Genomic DNA, 19158 nt, shown 5'->3' on the forward strand with positions numbered 1-19158 from the left:
GTGAATCGGGAACCGGCGAGTTGGCTGCTAGAGACTTAGGATCAGCTACGGGGCAGTTAGATACCGAGAATCAGCTAGCTAGGCGCCGAGGGAGAGGAGCTGCCGGAGGAGTTTTGCTGTTGGAGTCCGCTGGGAGCCCGCCGCACCAGGGCTTTGCCGAGAAGCGGCCGGGAGAGCTTCCTGCGAGCGGCCGCCCAGCTCATGTGGCCGCAGGGCGCACTCCCTGCGCATCGCACCACAGCCACTCCTGCTGCTGCTAAATGAAGCTTCTTCGCTCATGGGCAGTGCTGTGCGTGGCCTTTATGTAGAGTTGGAACTGAAGTCTTGGTCAACCAATAATTACCAAGCAGGCAAACAGCAGAGGCTGAATGTAAGTGTTGTGTATAAATACACAGTAAGTATTTGCTCTTAGTTGAGCACCAGAGAAATGAAAGATCTCATCAGTACAAAAGATGTCTGCTTGTCAGCATTATGAGAAGGGTTTGAAATCCTTGAGGCTCAAGGTAACATGATTTCAAACCCTTCTCAATACTGATATTTGAGTTAAGCTGTGACAGTTGCTTGTGGATCTCAGTGAATCATAGAATCAACCAGATTGGAAGAGACCTCCAAGATCTTCCAGTCCAACCTAGCACCCAGCCCTGTGCAATCAACTAGACCATGGCACTAAGTGCCTCATCCAGTCTTTTTGAACACCTCCAGGGACGGTGATTCCAGCACCTCCCTGGGCAGCCTGTTCCAATTGCAAATCACCCTCTCTGGGAAGAACTTCCTCCTAACATCCAGCCTATACCTCCCTTGGCACAACTTGAGACTGTGTCCCCTTGTTCTGTTGCTGGTTGCCTGGCAAAAGAGACTGACTACTACCTGGCTACAGCCTCTCTTCAGGTAGTTGTAGACAGCGATAAGGTCACCTGAGTTTCCTCTTCTCCAGGCTAAATACCCCCAGCTCCCTCAGCCTCTCCTCATAGGGTTTGTGTTCCAGGCCCCTCACCAGCTTCATCCCCTTCTCTGGTCACGTTCCAGTATCTTAACATCTCTCTTGAATTGAGGAGCCCAGAACTGGACACAGTACTCAAGGTGTGGCCTGACCAGTGTTGAGCACAGGGGCAGAATAACCTCCCTTGTCTTACTGGCCACACTGTTCCTGATACAGGCCAGGATGCCATTGGCTCCTGGCCACCTGGGCACACTGCCAGCTCATGTTCAGGTACTATCTACCAGCACTCTCAGATCTCTTTCTGCCTGGCTGCTCTCCAGCCACTCTGTCCCAAATCTGTGTGGATTGATCAAGTACATTGGTCCCTGTGAGTCTCCAGGTTGCACCCAAGAACTGCCCAGTACAGAGATGAACAGCAAGGAGAGCTCTGAAATATGTTCTTATCAGAGGAGAGGAGTGGGTGAGTATGCAGTGACAAACAAGTAGAAGGTTTTGTGTGCTGCCAGACCACTATTTCTGAGTAGTGTTCCTCAGTAATGAGAGCATGTTCTAGTCAATATGCAAAAGGAGGTGAAGAAGAGGTGAGGTAAAAGAATGCAAAATGCCAGAACTGTGAGCAGCTGCAGACATTCAGTGCAGAGAGGGGTGTAGTATTAAAGGAAAATATAAAATTAATGTTATGAAAAAGAGATGTGCATAAAAAAGCTGCTGAAAGCATATAGCAGCCTGCTGTGGCAGAGTACTGCACTTCTTGGCCTCAGCCTTCCTTTCAGAAGAACACTACTCTGTGCATGATCCTCATTTGAACTCTTTTTCCTACTATTCCTACTCTCTTTAAACGATGATCTCACAATCAGACTGTGCTTTTATTGCACGAGATAAATCATGGTGAACAATCAGATATTTCAAACACTAAACTTAGGTAGATTAGGCATTTCAAATATTAAAGTGAAGAAGAAAAACACAGGGAACAAGGGTGTGATAACCATCAGTTAATTTAAAAAGATGTAAATGTGTTCACCTATGATTGACTGATTAGTAAAAGACAGATAAGAGAATTTCATTTATAAACCCCATGTTGCTCCTGGATATAGCTTCTATTTATGTGAAGAACATGTTTTGGTGTTGTGCCTTTGGAACTGCTGCCTGATCTGATTGTAGAAAGGAAAAAAATCATCTCTTTGTAAGGGACCTGTGCCTTGCCCCACACCAATGCCTTTTGTGCAGGAAGGCATCTGTTGTGATTGCCTGGGGAAGTTCTGTGCATCAAGTGTATAGTTGAGAGAGCTGTGTGAAAGGGAAAGGACAAAAAAAGGAAATCCACATTCCCTTTTGTGTTCTTAAATATAAGAGAAAACAGTCAGTGTGGTTTTTTTTTTTTTCATGATGTCCTGCTGATATCCTGGAAAACAAGAGAGCAAACTCCAGCTTGGCTGGAATCTTCACCATTGGTGTGCTGGATCTATAAATGGAGTGGTGCTGAGCTGAAGGAAGAATCATGGGGATTTATTACTACATGGAAGAAGCTTATTGGCTTTTAGAGAGTATATTGTTTGCCTGGGTTGTGTAAAGGTGTGGAGATGTGGCACGGGATAGGGTGTAGAGGATGTGTGAAGGTTCACACCTTAATTTGTGAGGTGTAAAAATGTTGCTTGCTCAAGAAACCAGAGGGATTTTACATAATAAGAGATGTGTAGTGGGGTGTTGAAAGATGCAGGAAGCTTTGTGTGTTTGTTTGTTTGTTTGTGGTGTTGTTGTTGTTTGTTTTGTTTTCTAGTTTCTGGTTGTGGTTGTGGGGTTTTGTGCATCTCAGAATGAAGTATATCTTCTCTAACCTCAACCCTGAAGAGCAGTTGGGGGCTTGCAGGGGAAGGTACTGCAGTTTGGCTGTATCATTTTTGGCTGTCTGAGGAATCTGAAGATAAAAAAGTCCATGGGACCTGATGTGATCCATCCCAGAGTCCTAAGGAAATTATCTGCTGTAATTGCCAAGCCAGTCTCCATGATATTTGAAAAGTCCTGGCATTCAGGTGAAGTCCCTGGGGACTGGAAGAAAGGAAACATTACATCAATTTTTGAAAAGGGTAGAAAGGAGGAGCCTGGGAACTACTGGCCTGTCTGCCTCACCTCTGTGCCTGGGAAGATCATGGAGAAGATCCTCTTAGATGCTATGCAAAGACAGGGAACCAAGACAGCCAGCATGGCTTTACTAAGGGCAAATCTTGCCTGGTGGCTTTCTGTGATGAAGTGACTATGTCAGTGGACAGGGAATGACCTATGGATGTGATCTGTCTGGACTTCTGCAAGGCCTTTAACACAGTACCCCACAACATCCTACTTGCCAAGTTGGAGGGATATGGATTTGATGGGTGGACTGTTCAGTGAATAAGGAATTGGCTGGGTGATTGCATCCAGAGGGTAGTGGTCAGTGGCTTGAAGTCCAGATGGAGAGCAGTGGCAAGTGGTGTCCTTGAAGGGTCTGTACTGGGACCTGTACCCAGGCTGGGGCATGAGGTGATAGAAAGCAGCCGTGCAGAAAAGGACTTGGGGATGCTGGTGGATGACAAGCTGGGCATGAGCAGACTGTGCACTTGCAGCCCAGAAGGCAAATCACATCCTGGGCTGCATCAAAAGAAGCATGGTCAGCAGATCCAGAGAGGCGATTCTGCCACTTTCCTCTGGTGAGACCTCACCTGAAGTGTCCGGGTCTGGAGCCCTGAATACAGGAAAGACATGGACCTGATGGAGGGGGTCCAGAGCAGGGCTATGAAAAGCATCAGGGGGCTGGAGCACCTCTACTATGAAGACAAGCCAAAGGAACTGGAGTTGTTCAGCCTGGAGAAGAGAAGGCTCCAGGGATACCTAATCATGACCTTCCAGTACCTAGAAGGGGGTGTGCAGGAAGGCTGGAGATGGACGGTTTGTGAAGGCCTGCAGTGACAGGACAAGGGGCAATGGCTTCAAACTACAAAAGATTCGCTTTAGATTGAATGTTAGGAAAAAGTTCTTTACAGTGAGGATGGTTGAACACTGGAACAGGTTGCACAGTGATATAGTTGAGGTCCCATCCTTGGAGATAGTCAAGGAGAGGCTTGATGAGGCTCTGGGCGACCTGATCTAGTTGAGGATGTCCCTGCTTACTGCAGGGGGATTGAATTAGAACTTTAGAGGTCGCTTCCAACCCAGGTGATTCTATCATTCTGTTGGAATTCATTAGCTTAGAAGCTCCCACAAATGCCTCAGGCTGTGTACCTCCTCATCCACTCAGTTTGGGAGAATCTCTTACCATTAGTGCATCCATTAGCCTTCATTAATACAATTAGCATAATAGCAATTAAGATTTATTATTCCCTACAAAAGGATAAACCCAGTAATACATATCTCAGACTCAAATTCCTCAGTGCCTTGTTTTCAGATTATTTTGGAGTTGTTTGCTCTTTATATCCTTCTATTTCCTAGGAAAAAGGAAAGCCACTTAGTTGTAAAATTGTTTGGGTCAATGAAATGCACTGCAGTGATCTTTCATGCATGCTAAATAGGTGAATTGATCTATGGTACCCATACAGCTCAGACAGCCACTCAACAGTCCAAACTGCAAACTTGTCTTCTTCAAGCAAAAAAGCTACTTAGTTTACCCATGTTGAAGACATTTTATAATAGCAATAAGACAACTCTAGAGAGAACCATCTAATATTAACTCCAGGGAGTAATCATCTAATCACAATCTGGGGGTGATTTGAAGCACTCATCTGGACCAAATGCCTCACAACACCCCAGGAGTGGTTTTATTGCATGATAGCAGTACCCCATTGAGCCTTATTGCTTAATTAAAAACAAATTCCCAAGTAATTTTTTTGCCTTTCCATAAAAACACAGTAGTACATAGCATGTATAAAACATCCATTAAATGATGGTAGATGCAAATTTACATTGTGAGATACAATCCTTTCTTTACCACTTGGGGTTGAAGTTAAATGTAAAACCATTTCCTGTAATCTGTGCACTGCTGTGTTTAGAGAGGAATAAATATGGGAAAGAGAGGTTCATTGTAGGATGCCTTGTTTTTATTAACTGATATGTTTGGTCTCCTTACAAAGGAATTAAAATTTCTCATCCATCTTGCAGACACAATAGTCAGTCTGCTTCCTCCTGGAGATTTCCTCAGCCTGCAGTCATTTCAGTAGGAATCCTGTGTACCCATCCAGGATTTCCATTTCTCTCTGAGCAGAGAGAACACAAACAGTGCAGGTGATGTATTTGGGACACATCTAGCATGCTCTACAAGTAGTACCTGGGTGTCCTTCATGGGTTTTGTAGTCTAATGCAAATTAAGCCTAGTAGATGCATAGTAGAGCCACTTTTCATGGGTTTGCTGCACAGCTGACCTCTGCCTGCAGTGGGTGCATGGCTGAGATGTCTCCACCAGCTGCAGATTGACTGGGACCACTGCTGCAAATGTGGCTGCTTTGGAAGAGTCTCAGACCATGAATAGGAGGAGTATAAAAATACTTTTCGTTTGTGTTGAGACATGCCTGAGTGTCCCAACCCATAGCTCTTTTCCACCTGTACAGAATGCTTTCATAGCACCAAAGTGATTCCCAATGTAATGCTCCCTTGAGGACTCTGAGTACTGTTTGTATATTACAGGCAAAGGAAGCAAATCCAAGTTTTTAAGTCTTTGTCCAAATATCATAGAGAGTACTGGAGGCACATCTCAGAAATCCTGGCAGCCAAAGCTGTAATTTGACTTTCAGACACTGAAGTAAATGGAGGAGAAAGGGCTGGTATGACATGTTCTTGACTTGTTGGGCTGTGTTTTGTTAATTGGTGAACCCAAGCTTGCAAGTACCTTGTTCTTTTTAAAAGAAAAGCTGAGGATTGGTAGTAGTTAGTTGTTCCACGTGTGGAAGCTGCTTTGTGGTACCTACAAGCTCAGGATAGAGGCTGACACTTCTGCCAATCTGTGGGCTCCACTCAGTGCTACTCACGCCCTTCTGTTTCTTCCCATCAAATGGTAGTTGACAAAGGACTAGTGAGAGCTGAAGCCATGTGAATATCTACTCCTGATAGCAGCATTTGGGCATCATGCTTTGTTCCTTATTTAGATTTTGCAAGTTTTGGTGTTTGGGGTTTTTTTTTTGTTAGGTGAAGCACTTCACTAGAATGTCTTGCTGACTTAATTTTTAATTTGCCATTAGAGAGATGCTAAGCATTGTGGTGAAAGATTTATTATAAAGAGGTTACAGCATTGTACCTGGGAAATGAATGAGAGTAAAACTAATCACCTGCATCTGCTGCCTCAGATCAGTCTGAAAGGGTGGCAAAAAGAGTAATTAAGCCTGTGTATTTAAGAGTTCTGTCGTACTTGGGACAATGCTAGGTCAGGAAAAGACATGAGAGGATCCAGTAGTGTTCTTGAATTATAAACATTTTTACCTGAAAGATCTGTGCTGGCTTTATTAGGAGTGCCATTATCTTGCTTTGATCTGACTCTCTAGGACTGGCTGCTCATACAGCTGATACAGAACAAGTAGCCAACAAAGGATAACCCCAATAGGCTTTAACACCTTCAGTGAAGGATTTGTCTTCCCCTCAGATAGATGTATGTAATTTTACAAAGGCTTTTATCTTGATGTACTCTGGAGATCACCATATGCAATAGAATCAACCAGGTTGGAAGAGACCTCCAAGATCATCCAGTCCAACCTATCTCCCAGCCCTATCCAGTCAACTAGACTATGGCACTAAGTGCCTCATCCAGTCTTTTCTTGAACACCTCCAGGGATGGCATGCTCTACTGGCTACAGGACAGGGTTTTAGCAGACTTGCTGTCAGACTTGCCCAGTCCCATTAATATGCGTGGAGCTGCAGGGAGGTCAGCAGTGCTTCTTGTCTGCCCTGCCTGTGTTGCAGTGTTCACTGGCACTGCTACATTCTGGATGCATCTGTAGGGCAGTAGATGGGAGCCACCCTGGAGCAGGGCTTGAGGGAGCATCCATGGTAGAGCATCTCCCACTCTATAGTTAGGGTTTTTTTTTTTTTAGCAAGTAGATTTTGAAGAAGAACAGGGAATTCACTGGTCTTCGACAGAGTGAGAAAAAACAGCTGTGCCCTACCTTGTGGCAACCAGTTACACTGGGCAGCATCATGCTGCTGGGGTGGCAAAGACTTGCCTCAGCTGCATCAGATGTGTGGCTTGCTCTGAGTGACTGCAGCAGTGCTCAAGAATTTGCAGAGTACAAACCTAGCCTGTCCAGAAAACGTATTTGCAGTAAGGAGAATTCAGTTGTTATGGAAACATTCGAGAGAGGCAGCTGACACAGGCTGATGCATGCACTAGATTAGCAGTACGCACAGATGCAGTTAAAAGGCAAGTTCATGTAAGGTAAGGGAGCAGTTTCTAGGTACTGTCTGCTTCATGGGTGCTTTTTTTCTGTAGGAACATGAAAAAAACGCACTAAAACACTTTAAAACTGTGAGCATGTGGCTCCATCTTGTGGCATCAAGGCAAAATATGTTGCTCTTGGCATAGGAGGCGAAGGGATTTTTCTGTTGGCTGCTACAAAAGCAAGAACAAAAAGTGACAGCAACAGTATTAAATGCGTGTGCCTCAGAGCCAAGCCACAAGTTATTAATGTAGTTTTCCTGAAACGACAGACCATTCTGCTGTGTAGAAAGCAAGCTACCTCCAAAGTGGACTGTTTGCAAAAGCATGGTACTACTCTCCTACAAAATAACAGCCTTTGATCAGAGCATGACCTGTACCAGAGACTCTTGGTGCCTGTGCAGGTGCTATTATTGCCTCCTCCTTATAGCTCTAAGATGTTTTTTCTTTGATTCCTCCACCCCAATAAAAGCAGCTAAGATTTGTGGTGTGTCTTCATGGAAATGCTGTCTGGCCAGGAGTAGGAGCAGGAATGGTCAGTTCTTTAAATTCTCAAGAATTTAGTGTCCCCAGTGCTTCTGCCCATACTTGTGCCACCCCTCCAATAACACAGATGATGGCTTTTACGTGTGCACCACTTATTCACAGGGAGTGTTGTGTAGAGACCTGCTTGGAAAGAGTGTGTCCATGTCAATCCATCTCCTCTATGGCAGGGAATCATATCACAAAAAGCATCCCAAAAGTAAGCACTAGCCAAGGCTTTTCATTGTGGCCTCAGCATAGCTGTGAATTGAAACCAGAGGTAGAACTCTTCAGTGTGGTGCTTTTAAGACCCCATACAGAGGGAAGCATTTTAAATGGTCACAGGCTGTGCTGATTAATATGATTGCATCCTCCATGGCTTGCATTTAGTGTTCCTAACCTGCCCTGCAGTCAGAGAGGATTGGACTTTGGAAACTTGAGGTTTCATTCCTATGATTTTTTTAAAGTTTTCTTTCTCTCTATATTTAACCTTCACCTTCATCCTGTTTCATTTCATCATGTTAACACATTTTGATTTGTAGGGTCTCCATTTCCTGTGGGTTATTCTAAGGGATGTACTCAGTTTTTCTGAAAGGTGTCACAAAGGTAACACCTTTCACTGACACTGATAGAAAATAAAAAGTACAGACCTCTTTTATTAGGAAGTACAAACCCACAACAAATCCTGCCTGGAGCGTGTTTGATAAACCAGATCTTTTGCAAGACATCTGGAGATTGTGTTTGCAAATCCCCAGCCAGCTTGTTTTGTAGTCATTGTTACCATAATTCAGGTTAATGTTGTTGCCACTTTTTACTTGCTAAAACACATGTGGTGCTTTATTACTGAAAAAAAGTGGCTGCCTTGGAACAGAAGTTCCTTTAAAACCCTACTTGGAAGTTTGCTGTTTGGAGAAGCAAATGTCAGATCCATTGTCCTAGCTCCACACTGCCATTCTGAAAATGCAGCTGTGAAAAGAGATTACTTGGGTACTGTGATGGGGTGCATGTTAGAATCTGAATTGAGAATTATGTAGCAATAGATACCTAAAATAACAAGTGGAACAAGGAAACTTTTAGCTTTTCCTGGAAAGATTTGATTAAAAAATAGTAGAACCCAAGTGAGAATGCTCATGCCATGCTCTGAATCTCATTTGAATTTTTATAGCTGTTATAATCTTTGATATATAATCTTGGAAATAGGGTCTCAGAAATGCTGAGTCTCTTGACTATTGCCTCACAAAAAAAGAGTTGCTGCAATAGGATACATTTCTGAGACAAGTTTGCAAGGCTGGCTTATGTCTGCACATCATCACTCAACTAGGTCTGTGCTGGGCTTTTTGCGTTATTTGGGGGTATTTGTGTGTGTACGGGATCAGCTGCCTGCAGCTGTTCCAGTCATGTCAGCCTTCTTAGTGTAACAGGCACAATCCAATGTATCCTTATCCACTGAAATGTTGCCACAGGACGAGGCTCAGGGCTTGGACACACTGTCATGCCTGGAGGAAAGGAAAATCAGATGTAACATTATGGCTCTCCGCAAGTACTTGTAAAGAGGTTGTAGCAAGGTGGGTGTCAGTTTCTTCTCTGACATACTAAGCAATAGCAGAAGAGGAAAGGGCCTCTGGTTGCACCAGGGGAGATTTAGGGTGGATATTAGTTAAAAAAAAAAAAAAAAAATCATCCTCAAATAGATTGTTGATCCCTGGAACAGGCTGCCCAGGAAACTGGTTGGGTCACCATTTCTGAAGGTATTCAAAAGATATGTAGGTATGATATTGAGGGACCTGGTTTAGTTGTAGACTTTGCAATGCTGAGTTATGGTTGTACTATGGAAAAGACTTAAAGGTCTTTTCCAATCTAAACAATCCTATGAAAAATAACAAATAGCTCCTTCCCCCCACCCCCCATCCTTATTCTTCTGTATTTCTGTGCAATGGAAATGGAAGTTCCCAAGGATCCTGGGCTACAGGATTCTATGTGCCAGTGCTCTTTTCCCTCTCATTATCATATGCTTGCAATCACACTCTAATTTTTGAAATAAAAAAACCTTCAGGATTCTTTATTGGGACTATTAAACCTTCAATCTTCATTATTTAGGATGGCTACTTACCTTTTGCTTGATGAAGCCATAATGCAACTGCTCCTATAAAAACTATCAAAATGGCTGCTGTGGCAGTGAGTAGATTTTCCTCCGTGTAAAATAATCCTCTGTGAGTGAGACATAACTACCATTTACATTAATTAGGCAGCCATATAATGGGGTCTTCAGTAGCTATTACATCATTTAAATTCTTCAGTGAGCACCTCAGCCACCCAAGAACTATCCAGCTGAACATTTCTGAGTCCATAATTTTGAAATAGTCCTTTAGAGGAAGAATATGCATGGCAGAGTGTGCAGACAATTTTGCACCAAAAAAAAAAATCATTTTATTCAGATTTATGGGATTATTTTAACAAGCACATAACCTTATTTCTCCCTCTCAGAATAATAGTGCTGTTCCTTCATTTTGGGGCAGAAATGGTGTGTGCAATAGTGAATGGCCAAGGAAGTTGTAGCCAGAGGTCTGCATTAGCAGTCAGACTCACATACACAACAAATCTGCTTCCTTAAACATTCTCTTACAACTCTGCAGCCTGAGAGCTATGTGGCTCTGTTGAGAAGATCTGACTCATGGATAAGTGAGTATAGTTTGGCTTTGTTTTCAAAGTCTAAACGTTTGCCTTTAACAAGTATCTGAAGACTTTAGCATTTATGTTTAATTTTGGCTATTGATTTCCATTTTGTGAGATCAAGCCAAAGGTTTAAGTCAGTGTCGTTTGGTTAGGTACTATGGGAAGAATTTGTAGCAGGATGAAAAAAAAGTACTAGCCTGGAAATAAAATGGGGATAGGGCATTACAGACTGTAAAGTTTAAGTTGTGCCTTCTCCTTCTGCATCCTGGTTCAAACCTATCAGTTATATTATTATAGTCAATTGTTCATTTCCCCCCTCTTAATGGTTATAAGATACTGTCCCTTATTTGGTTAATTTAATAATAGAATGCAGCAGACAGCTCTCTTAACAGGGAGAACTCTTAATTTAGTGTTAAATGTTACTGGGTTCTCTGTAGTTCTCTTTCTCTGTAATCCCTGTCCAACTGGCAGAATGAGCATAGCTAAGTGTGAAAACTCCTCTGTAAGTAGCATGCCAGGTACTGCTTTCTTCTGCAGCCCTGGAGATCATGTGTACCAGATGTAACTGCTTCTCTCAGCAGTGGTGGATGTGTGATCCTCCATTTTTCATGTTCACTAATTTAATTAAACCAGTACAGAGGAAAATTTCTACCTTACCAAAAAATACATTTTCATCACATGCTGTAGGGAAAGACTGACTCAGAATTGAAGTTGCTTAGCACACTAATGATAGCATTATGGAAATGGGAGCATGGGACAAAGGTGTGTCAAACCTCTGGAACTGGCTAGTGTTGATGTACAATTTAACTTTCACATAGGATTATGGCCTGGTGAATGTTGTAGCGTGACAAGCTTTGTAAATCCCAGCTTTGTTTGTCGAACAAGACGAATAAGGTGAATGTTTGTTATACAGGTTAAGTAAGGTGCCTTACTTACCAAGATCCCTCGTGCTAATGAGCTCACCTCGAGTGCAAGAATGCAGTACAGCTGGCATAAGAGGTGCACCTGACAGAGATTAGTCTCTCAAAGTACTCAGGTGTTTTCCATAACAAGAGAGCTTGTTTGGAGTTTCGGTTTTGCTGAAGAGGCCAGCTAGGAATTTGCCTCAGCTGTGCTGGTGCAGCAGACTGCCCTGATGCAGCTGTGATTGGCTACTGGGGACCTTCTATTCTGCCAGTACAGCTCAAACCTCACTTGGTGTGTGGGCTAAAGAAAATGGAGCTGTTGGAGTCAGAAAGGAGAGCTTGTGGACTGATGAAGCCTTATACTTGCACCATCTCTGGTAAGTTCAATGTGGAGGCAAGGGAGATTAATTAGGGAAATTAATTAGGGGAAAGGGAGTGCATGGTTTGGGGACTTACTGCTGTCTACAACTACCTGAAGGGTGGTTGTGGCCAGGAGGAGATTGCTCTCTTCTCTCAGGTGGCCAGCGCCAGAACGAGAGGACACAGCCTCAGGCTGTGCCAGGGGAGATTTAGGCTCGAGGTGAGGAGAAAGCTCTTCACTGAGAGAGTCATTGGACACTGGAATGGGCTGCCCGGGGAGGTGGTGGAGTAGCCGTCCCTGGAGCTGTTCAAGGCAAGGTTGGACGTGGCACTTGGTGCCATGGTCTAGCCTTGAGCTCTGTGGTAAAGGGTTGGACTAGATGATCTGTGAGGTCTCTTCCAACCCTGATAATACTGTGATACTGTGACTTGTACCTGGAGAATGGGCACATATAACTGCTTTAGTAAAGGGCTGAGGAATTCCTCTGTTTAAATAGTGTCACCCTGTGTTTGTGAAGACATTGTTCCTGTTTCCTGAAAGCATACCAAAGTGAGGTTGTGAATAGAGTTTAATCTAGCTTGCAGCCAGTCAAGAGTGGTGTTCCCCAGGGCTGATCTTTATCATCTTTTTGTCAGTGGTGTAGATGAAGGGATTGAGTGCAACTACAATAAGTTTGCAATGGCATTAATATGGGTGGGAGTGTTGATCAGCTTGAGGGCAGGCAGGCTCTGCAGAGGGACTAGACAGACTGTATTGATGTGCTGATGCTGACTCTGAGATTCAACATGGTCAAATGCTGGGTCCTGCATTTTGGTCACAACTCCATGCAACAGTACAGGTCTGGATAAGAATGTCAGGAAAGACTGGCAGGGGGAACAGTGGACCTAGGAGTGTTAATCAGCAGCTGTTTAAACCTGAGCCAGCCAAGAAGGCAAACAGCATACTGGCCTGTATGAGGAACAGTGTGACCAGCAGGACCAGGGAAGTGATTATTCCCTTGTACTCAGCACTGGTGAGACCACACTTTGTTTACTGCGTTTGATTTTGGGGCCCTCACTCCAAGAACAATGTTGAGTTGCTGGAGTGTGTCCAGAGAAGGGCAATGAAGCTGATGAAGGGTCTAGAGAAGACTGATGGGAGACCACCTTGCTCTCTACAACTACCTGAAAGGTTGTAGCAAGGTGGGCATTGATGTGTTCTCTCTAGTAACAAGTGATAGGATGAGAGCAAGCGGCTTCAAGTTGCATCAGGGGAGGTTTAGGTTGGATATTGGAAGAAAGTTCTTCACCAAAAGCGTTCTCAAACACTGGAACAGGTTGCCCAGGGAGATGGTTGAATTGTCATGTCTGAAGATACTTAAAAGATGCAGAGATGTGGTACTAAGGAACATGGTTTAGCACCAGACTTGGTAGAATTAGATAATTACTGGACTCAATGATCTTAAAGGTGTTTTCCAACCAAAATAATTCTGTGATTGTGATGCAGAGGAGCAAGATGGTGTCTTGGGTCTAATCAGTACAGTGGGTCCTGCCCTATATCACAGCTGTGTTTTAAGTAAATTTTCAAAGGAGTGGGTGGAGGTATAGAAAAAATATCCAGAGGAGTTACTTAGAGGAGGCAAAGGATGCTATTTAAGAAAGGAGTTACAAGCAAAGGTGTAAGTTATTTCATAGCAAACCTCTTGGTAGCTCTCTCTTGTATGCTGGTTCTTTGGCATGCACACACCAACAGAATGACCCATCAGTGCAGGTTAGTCATTTTCATGTTACCTCATTTCTAAGAAGGTTCCTTCACAAGCAGTGAGGAGTTTAATGTGTTCTGGTGAGAGATGAACACTGATCTGTGTTCTGGAGAAAGCAGTTGGTACAGGGGTTGGTTTGAGGAGCTAATGGGTAGATGGTGATACCAGCAGTCTGTGGGAGTGATTTAGCTTAAGTGATTTATGAGAGCTGTTTGGAACACCTCACTGAGTCATTACAAGGCCTGTTCAGGTGATTTACCAACTACAGTAAAGGCATCTTGAATGTGGTGGCTGTTCAGCTGTTATTCTTCATTTGTCATCTATGTGTTGAAGCATGTGATTACCTTGAAGAGACCTTTGAAAATCTCTTTTGCTGTAAATAACAAATTCACTGCTATTATTTATCAAAAAGGACTGCTAGGCATTGTTTGTCTTTTTTTGGTTGCTGAGATAGCCACTGGCATTTCCATTTTTTAAACTATGGGAAGGTGCATTGTATTTAGTTATTTGTCCATATGGTAGACTATGGCACATCCTTCACAGCGTAATGAAACATGATTGTGCCCAATTTCAGTTTGTATAGCATCCCCATTAATGATGTCTAGTTAAGACATCCATTAAAGGCCCTTAATGTTTATTAGCTGGACTGTGCCAATAAAGTTCTATTAGCTTCCCCCTATTAATTTAACATGATAGGCATTTAACAGATGTCTTAATTATATGTTACACTGCAGGCTATGAGCAAAATTAAAATTAGGTCATTGCCCTAAAAGGAAAGTTTCTATGATTTATGCTACCACTTAGAAGGAAAAACAAACAGACCCCACAGGAAACCAGGGAATTTAATTTCAGAGAACTTTAAGAATGGTATTAGGTAGAATAACTTGCATCTAGGAACTTTTAATGCATCTTGTTCTTACTTCAAAGATAAAAATTGAAAAAGGCATCTACTCTTGAAAGTGCCTAAGTGTGTTTATCTGTATTTTCAAAGGCTTTCTCAGTGTTTCGTTCTCCATTCCCATGAGATGATTGTACTTCTCTGTATAAAATATACATCTTTATCAAAAACACTGTCCATTTCCCATTTTGAGGGCAGGTCTTTGTATAGTTGCAACAGAGACTTATTTCTATACCAAGTGCCTTCAAAGGAGTCAGAGGAGCTGTGTGTCATAAAAACCAGTACTGCGCACACTGTGATTTTAACAGATCACTCTGCTTTGGTGATGCTGAATCTGGTTTATGTCTGAGAGACCATGCCAGGAAGGTGCAGCTCCCTTGTAACATATCCAAGGAACAGGTCCAGGAAGCAATTAGCTTTGAAGGTAAACTTATGAAGGCTGACAAGGTTTTCAGAGGACTTGGGGGTGGTGGAGGTGGTGATCTTTGGCTTTCTTATGGAAGATAAATGACTTTTCTGCGCTGCAGCACATTCATGACAAGCTGGAGCTGGCTGTCAAACACCAGTACTAGGCTTCAGTGTAGTGTATGTATCCCTTTTCTTTAAAGAAATGACACTGGTTGGCTACAAATGCTTGAATGATGGCAAAGAGAAACTTCTCTCCCTAGATACAAATGTTTAATTTGATGTTGAAATTGACTTCCTAACTTAGACTGAAAGCTGCCTTTATAACACCACAGAGGCTCTTGTGTAACAGAAAAATGCTAAGGCTGAGGGTACATGAAGCACTCACTCAAAGCCAAACAGGTCTCCATTTCAACCACTGTTACAGACTACTCCAAAAGGCAAATATATTTATAAAAGGTTTAAACATCAGAAACTTCTTTGCAAGTGCTGCTTTATTAAGGGTGGTTAGTGAATTCAGAAGACTTACATTACGAAACTAGTGACTTCTTGTGTTCTGGTGATGTAGTGCTCACAGACAAGTGAAATTAAGTGCCATTCACATTAGCCTTTTAAAAAAATGTACATTATGTATGTTTTATAGAAAAAGAGTGTTTTTTATAAAGGCGTAAGAAACACCAGCAGTCAGGTAATCAATACTAATCATATAAGTTTAATAAGCCAAAATGCTACATACAAATGAAAAACATAACAAATTCCAACAGTCTGAGAGACTCCTTTAAAGCCAAGAGATAACCAATTAATTCTTCAGTAAGAACAAAGTTTCAGACATATTTCACATAGCTATTCTATTTCCAATGTGCCAGAAAACCTGGTATTTAAACTGCAAGAGAACAGCAGACATTTCCATCAATACTTCTGATTTTTCATAAAATCATAGGTCAAGAGTTCCTTTCAACTTGAATTTTTTTGCGGATCGCTCACTTGCTCTAATCTGGAACTTGCTTCCATAGATGTAGGAGATGAACCCGTCAATCTCCAAGCTAAATACATTGTGGAGTTTGGGAATAACTGAAAATGGAATAGAGAAGAAATTAACAAAAGCTGACTAATGTAAATCCCTGTTATGAAATTATAGTGACCTATGAGAGGATATTATTTACACCTCGACTTGAGGTTTGTCACATGTCCAAGTTTTTTATTCTTTAGCAAGAGGAGAAAAATAACCAAGATCTCTGCATTTTAAAGTGCAGTTACTAAAGTAATGCTGCTTCAGGAGCATGCAGTTAAGTGTGGCAGAAAACATTTAATGGGAATCAGGTCAGTAAGCCACATGCACAGTCACACTGGGTTCACTGCAAATACATCTTATTTAATTGATTGCTTCTAATTAGGTACTTTTTTTGGTAAGATACTAGGCTGTTACATGGTTGGTAAAGACATTGACTTCTGCCACTCTATGCAAAGAACTACAAGTACCTTTATAAAACAATATATTCAAGATGTGCGAGATGAATAATGTGTTTAAGACATTTCTGACTAGGTTATGAAAAGCAATGGAAAAAAAAGTCTCTTATACCTTTTAATTTGTCCTCTTTAGTGATAATTTTGAAGACATTTTTAAATTCCTGTAGAATGATTCCTGTTATCCCAACGTATGAAGGGCACCTTGATTTTGTGACTGAAACAGATGTATAGTAGAAAATTTCAGATGTGGGCAGTTTATTTCTCTTCTACAGTTGCCTCATGATTTTAAAGAATGGTTTGCAATATTCTGAAATAATGATTACAGTAATAATGAGTGAACTTGCAACTAAGAGCATGATTTTTCAAGAGCAATTGAAAACTAATTGGTATAATTAAGTAGAGAATCCATGGACATACAGGCTCAGCTATGTTGTTCTAGATTAGTAATACTGAAAGGAAATGTAAAACTAAGCACCTGAAATACAGTAGTGTCTAAGTCAGGTGATTTTGTAAAAGAAAATAAATAGAATACCTGTAACAATAGCTCCATGGAGATCAGCTTTTAGCAGTTTGCCTTGAACCATATATGGTTGCCTTGAAGAGGAAGGTGAAATTGGAGAAAATGAAAATTATATGGAGAGTTAGGTTTAAAAAACATGACTACTGAAATCATGGTCAAAGCTTATAGAAGTAGTACATAGCCTTACCAAATAACTATGATGTTTTAAATAGCAACTCAGTAAACCTGGAAATATCTACTAAATAAAACCTACACTAACTTAGAATACCTGAACTTACGCATCTGGTTTAAGTCCATGACAGAGGTCTCTGATGTACTGTTTCCAGAGTTCATGTAGTGGTAGAAAGAGGGTGTATCTGCACAAAAAAACCCAAAAAGCTTTTAAAAAGAACCTAATTATCAAAAAATGCCTTAGTTGATTACTGAAGTAATCCATATCTACAAAGCAATTAAGACTAACATGTGTAAGTTTTGTAATCTGCTCTCATAACCTAAGCCATGAGGTAACCTACTTCAACCAAGACATTTATGTTAGAGAAAAACCCACAAACTACATATGGTCCTCTGTATCAACTCAAACTGGTGGTGTGTTTTAGGGAATCAAGTAACATCTGAGACCAAAAAGATTCCCACTCAACATGCACTAGTTTGAGAAACCTGATGCAGAATTTTAACTCCCTGGTCACAGGCAGTTTGACTTCAAAGCGAAATCAGAGGTAACTGCATTTGGGTGTGATTTTTGTGCTACATTTTGGTATACAAAAGGAAGGAGAACAGACAAGAGAACTGTTTTCTGATGATGAAATGGCAGAGTCTCAGGCTAATTTTACATACTGAAGGGTTAGTAACCATGTCTACATGCTGCTGCTTTTGCAAACTCTTGATGCAGTTTCTACTTCTACTACAAAAAAGAAGTTAAGGTCTTACCTTCGCTGCTCAGGTTCGATTTCAAAAAGACGCAGTTCTCGCCTTTGCTTGGCAGTAAAACCTTTTGGTTTTTTCCTCTTTTGTTTTGCCTTTTTTTTGGAGTAATGCTCAAGAACTACAGCTTTCCGAGTTAATACATCCTGGATAGCTTCATCTTTCATTTTCGGCATACTGCGCTTCAGGAAGGCATCTATAAATGCTTTGGCCTCTTCCGGTCCCTGAGGCTAAAAGATTTTAAAACAACATTAAAACTTAATATTTTAGAATTTAATTAAGAGCTTGCTGCCCGCAATAAGAACGGGAGATCTACATACAAGCAATAGTAACTGTAAAGCGTCCGTGCGCCGGAACCTCGTGCATGCAGTGCCGAGGTAAGCGCACGGCAGCTCCCGAGGGAACGCCACTGCCTCCGCTTAGCTTGAGGCGGCGCCTTCGAGTGCTACAGCTCAAGGGAGCGCCCCGGGCAAAGCCGTGCCGGCGCGCCGCCGCCGAACAGCCCCGCACCGCTTCCTCTGCTCCGCAACAGGGGTCTGAGGAGACCGTGAGGAGACCGTTCAGCGGCAGCTTCGGGCGAGAGCAGCTGCCCCCGAGACCAGCTCCCACGGCTGTCCCACGGGCCAGGACTCCTCGGCCGACTGCGGTACCTGGAGGCGCGGCTCTCCCGTCTCCTCCGGCGGCAGGCGGCGGTACAGCTCCCCTGTAAGGCATAGCGAGGCAGGGCGTCAGGGGGGGCCGCCATAACGCGGGCCCCAGCTCCCTACCGGGCTTACCCTCCATGGCGGCGGCGTCCGCTTCCGGCGCAGGCGGTGACGGCAGGGATGCGCCGGGCGCCTGCGCAGGCGGCTCGCGGAGCCGGCCGCACGGGGGCGCGCGCGTGCCTGTGGGGCCTGTGAGCGGCTCGGAGTGCGGCGGCGGCGGCGGAGCGCTGAGGGCGGCGCTGTGGTGACGGGGAAAGGCTGGTAGGTCCTGCTCGTCCTGCAGTAGTTGTGCGCCGAAAGCTGCTCGCTGTAGTTCCTGCTCGGTTGGAAGCTTGTGGGGGCCCTCGGGTGCCGAGGCCAGATGCAGATGTGGCGCTTCGGTGGCCTGCCCCGAGGGGACAGGAGCTCAGCCCCTGGGCGCTGGCTGAAGCCAGGCCGAGCTCGCTCAGAGCTAATCTGCGCGCACCTGTCGTGGCCAGCACCCAGCTGTAACTCCTTCATGGGCCGTGGTGGGAGCGTCAGCAGCTGTGGTAGTGCGAGAGGCCATCGGTAAGGGGAAAGCCATCCTTTTGTCTTGCTGTGCCTGGCGTCTGCACAAGAGTCCTAAGGGATAAAGAGAAAAGTGTGTTAAAAACCTTTTGGGTAAACGGAAGCCAAAGAAAAGGGGCATTGTGTGCGTGTAATTGTTAGATTCTGATTGTGTAGAGTTTATACTA

At 43.3% G+C, this 19158-nt stretch overlaps 1 protein-coding gene across 2 annotated transcripts; it reads right to left on the reverse strand.

The window, feature by feature from the left end:
- Positions 1-15521: 15521 nt before the first annotated feature.
- Positions 15522-18565, reverse strand: POP4 (POP4 homolog, ribonuclease P/MRP subunit). Of its 2 annotated transcripts, XM_064159782.1 has the most exons (7): positions 18515-18565; positions 18389-18441; positions 17745-17968; positions 17096-17173; positions 16830-16891; positions 16410-16511; positions 15522-15901 (listed from the first exon to the last, which is right to left on the reverse strand). In XM_064159782.1, exons 1-7 carry the CDS (start codon positions 18519-18521, stop codon positions 15765-15767), a joined length of 663 nt encoding a protein of 220 aa, XP_064015852.1. In that variant the 5' UTR covers positions 18522-18565; the 3' UTR covers positions 15522-15764. The 2 variants fall into 2 exon arrangements, with proteins under 2 accessions (XP_064015852.1, XP_064015853.1); XM_064159783.1 differs by lacking the exons at positions 18389-18441; positions 18515-18565 and adding an exon at positions 18059-18359.
- Positions 18566-19158: the final 593 nt, after the last annotated feature.

The sequence above is a fragment of the Pogoniulus pusillus genome, chromosome 20 (assembly GCF_015220805.1).
Source record: "Pogoniulus pusillus isolate bPogPus1 chromosome 20, bPogPus1.pri, whole genome shotgun sequence".
Taxonomy (NCBI): domain Eukaryota; kingdom Metazoa; phylum Chordata; class Aves; order Piciformes; family Lybiidae; genus Pogoniulus; species Pogoniulus pusillus.

Bases quoted from the DNA above. Each gene is read 5' to 3' on its own strand.
- POP4 (XM_064159782.1), bottom strand. The intron at 17,174-17,744 runs GTAAGACCTTAA...TTTTTTGTGCAG, and splicing joins ATCGAACCTGAGCAGCGAAG to ATACACCCTCTTTCTACCAC. The intron at 16,892-17,095 runs GTAAGTTCAGGT...TTCCTCTTCAAG, and splicing joins CATGGACTTAAACCAGATGC to GCAACCATATATGGTTCAAG.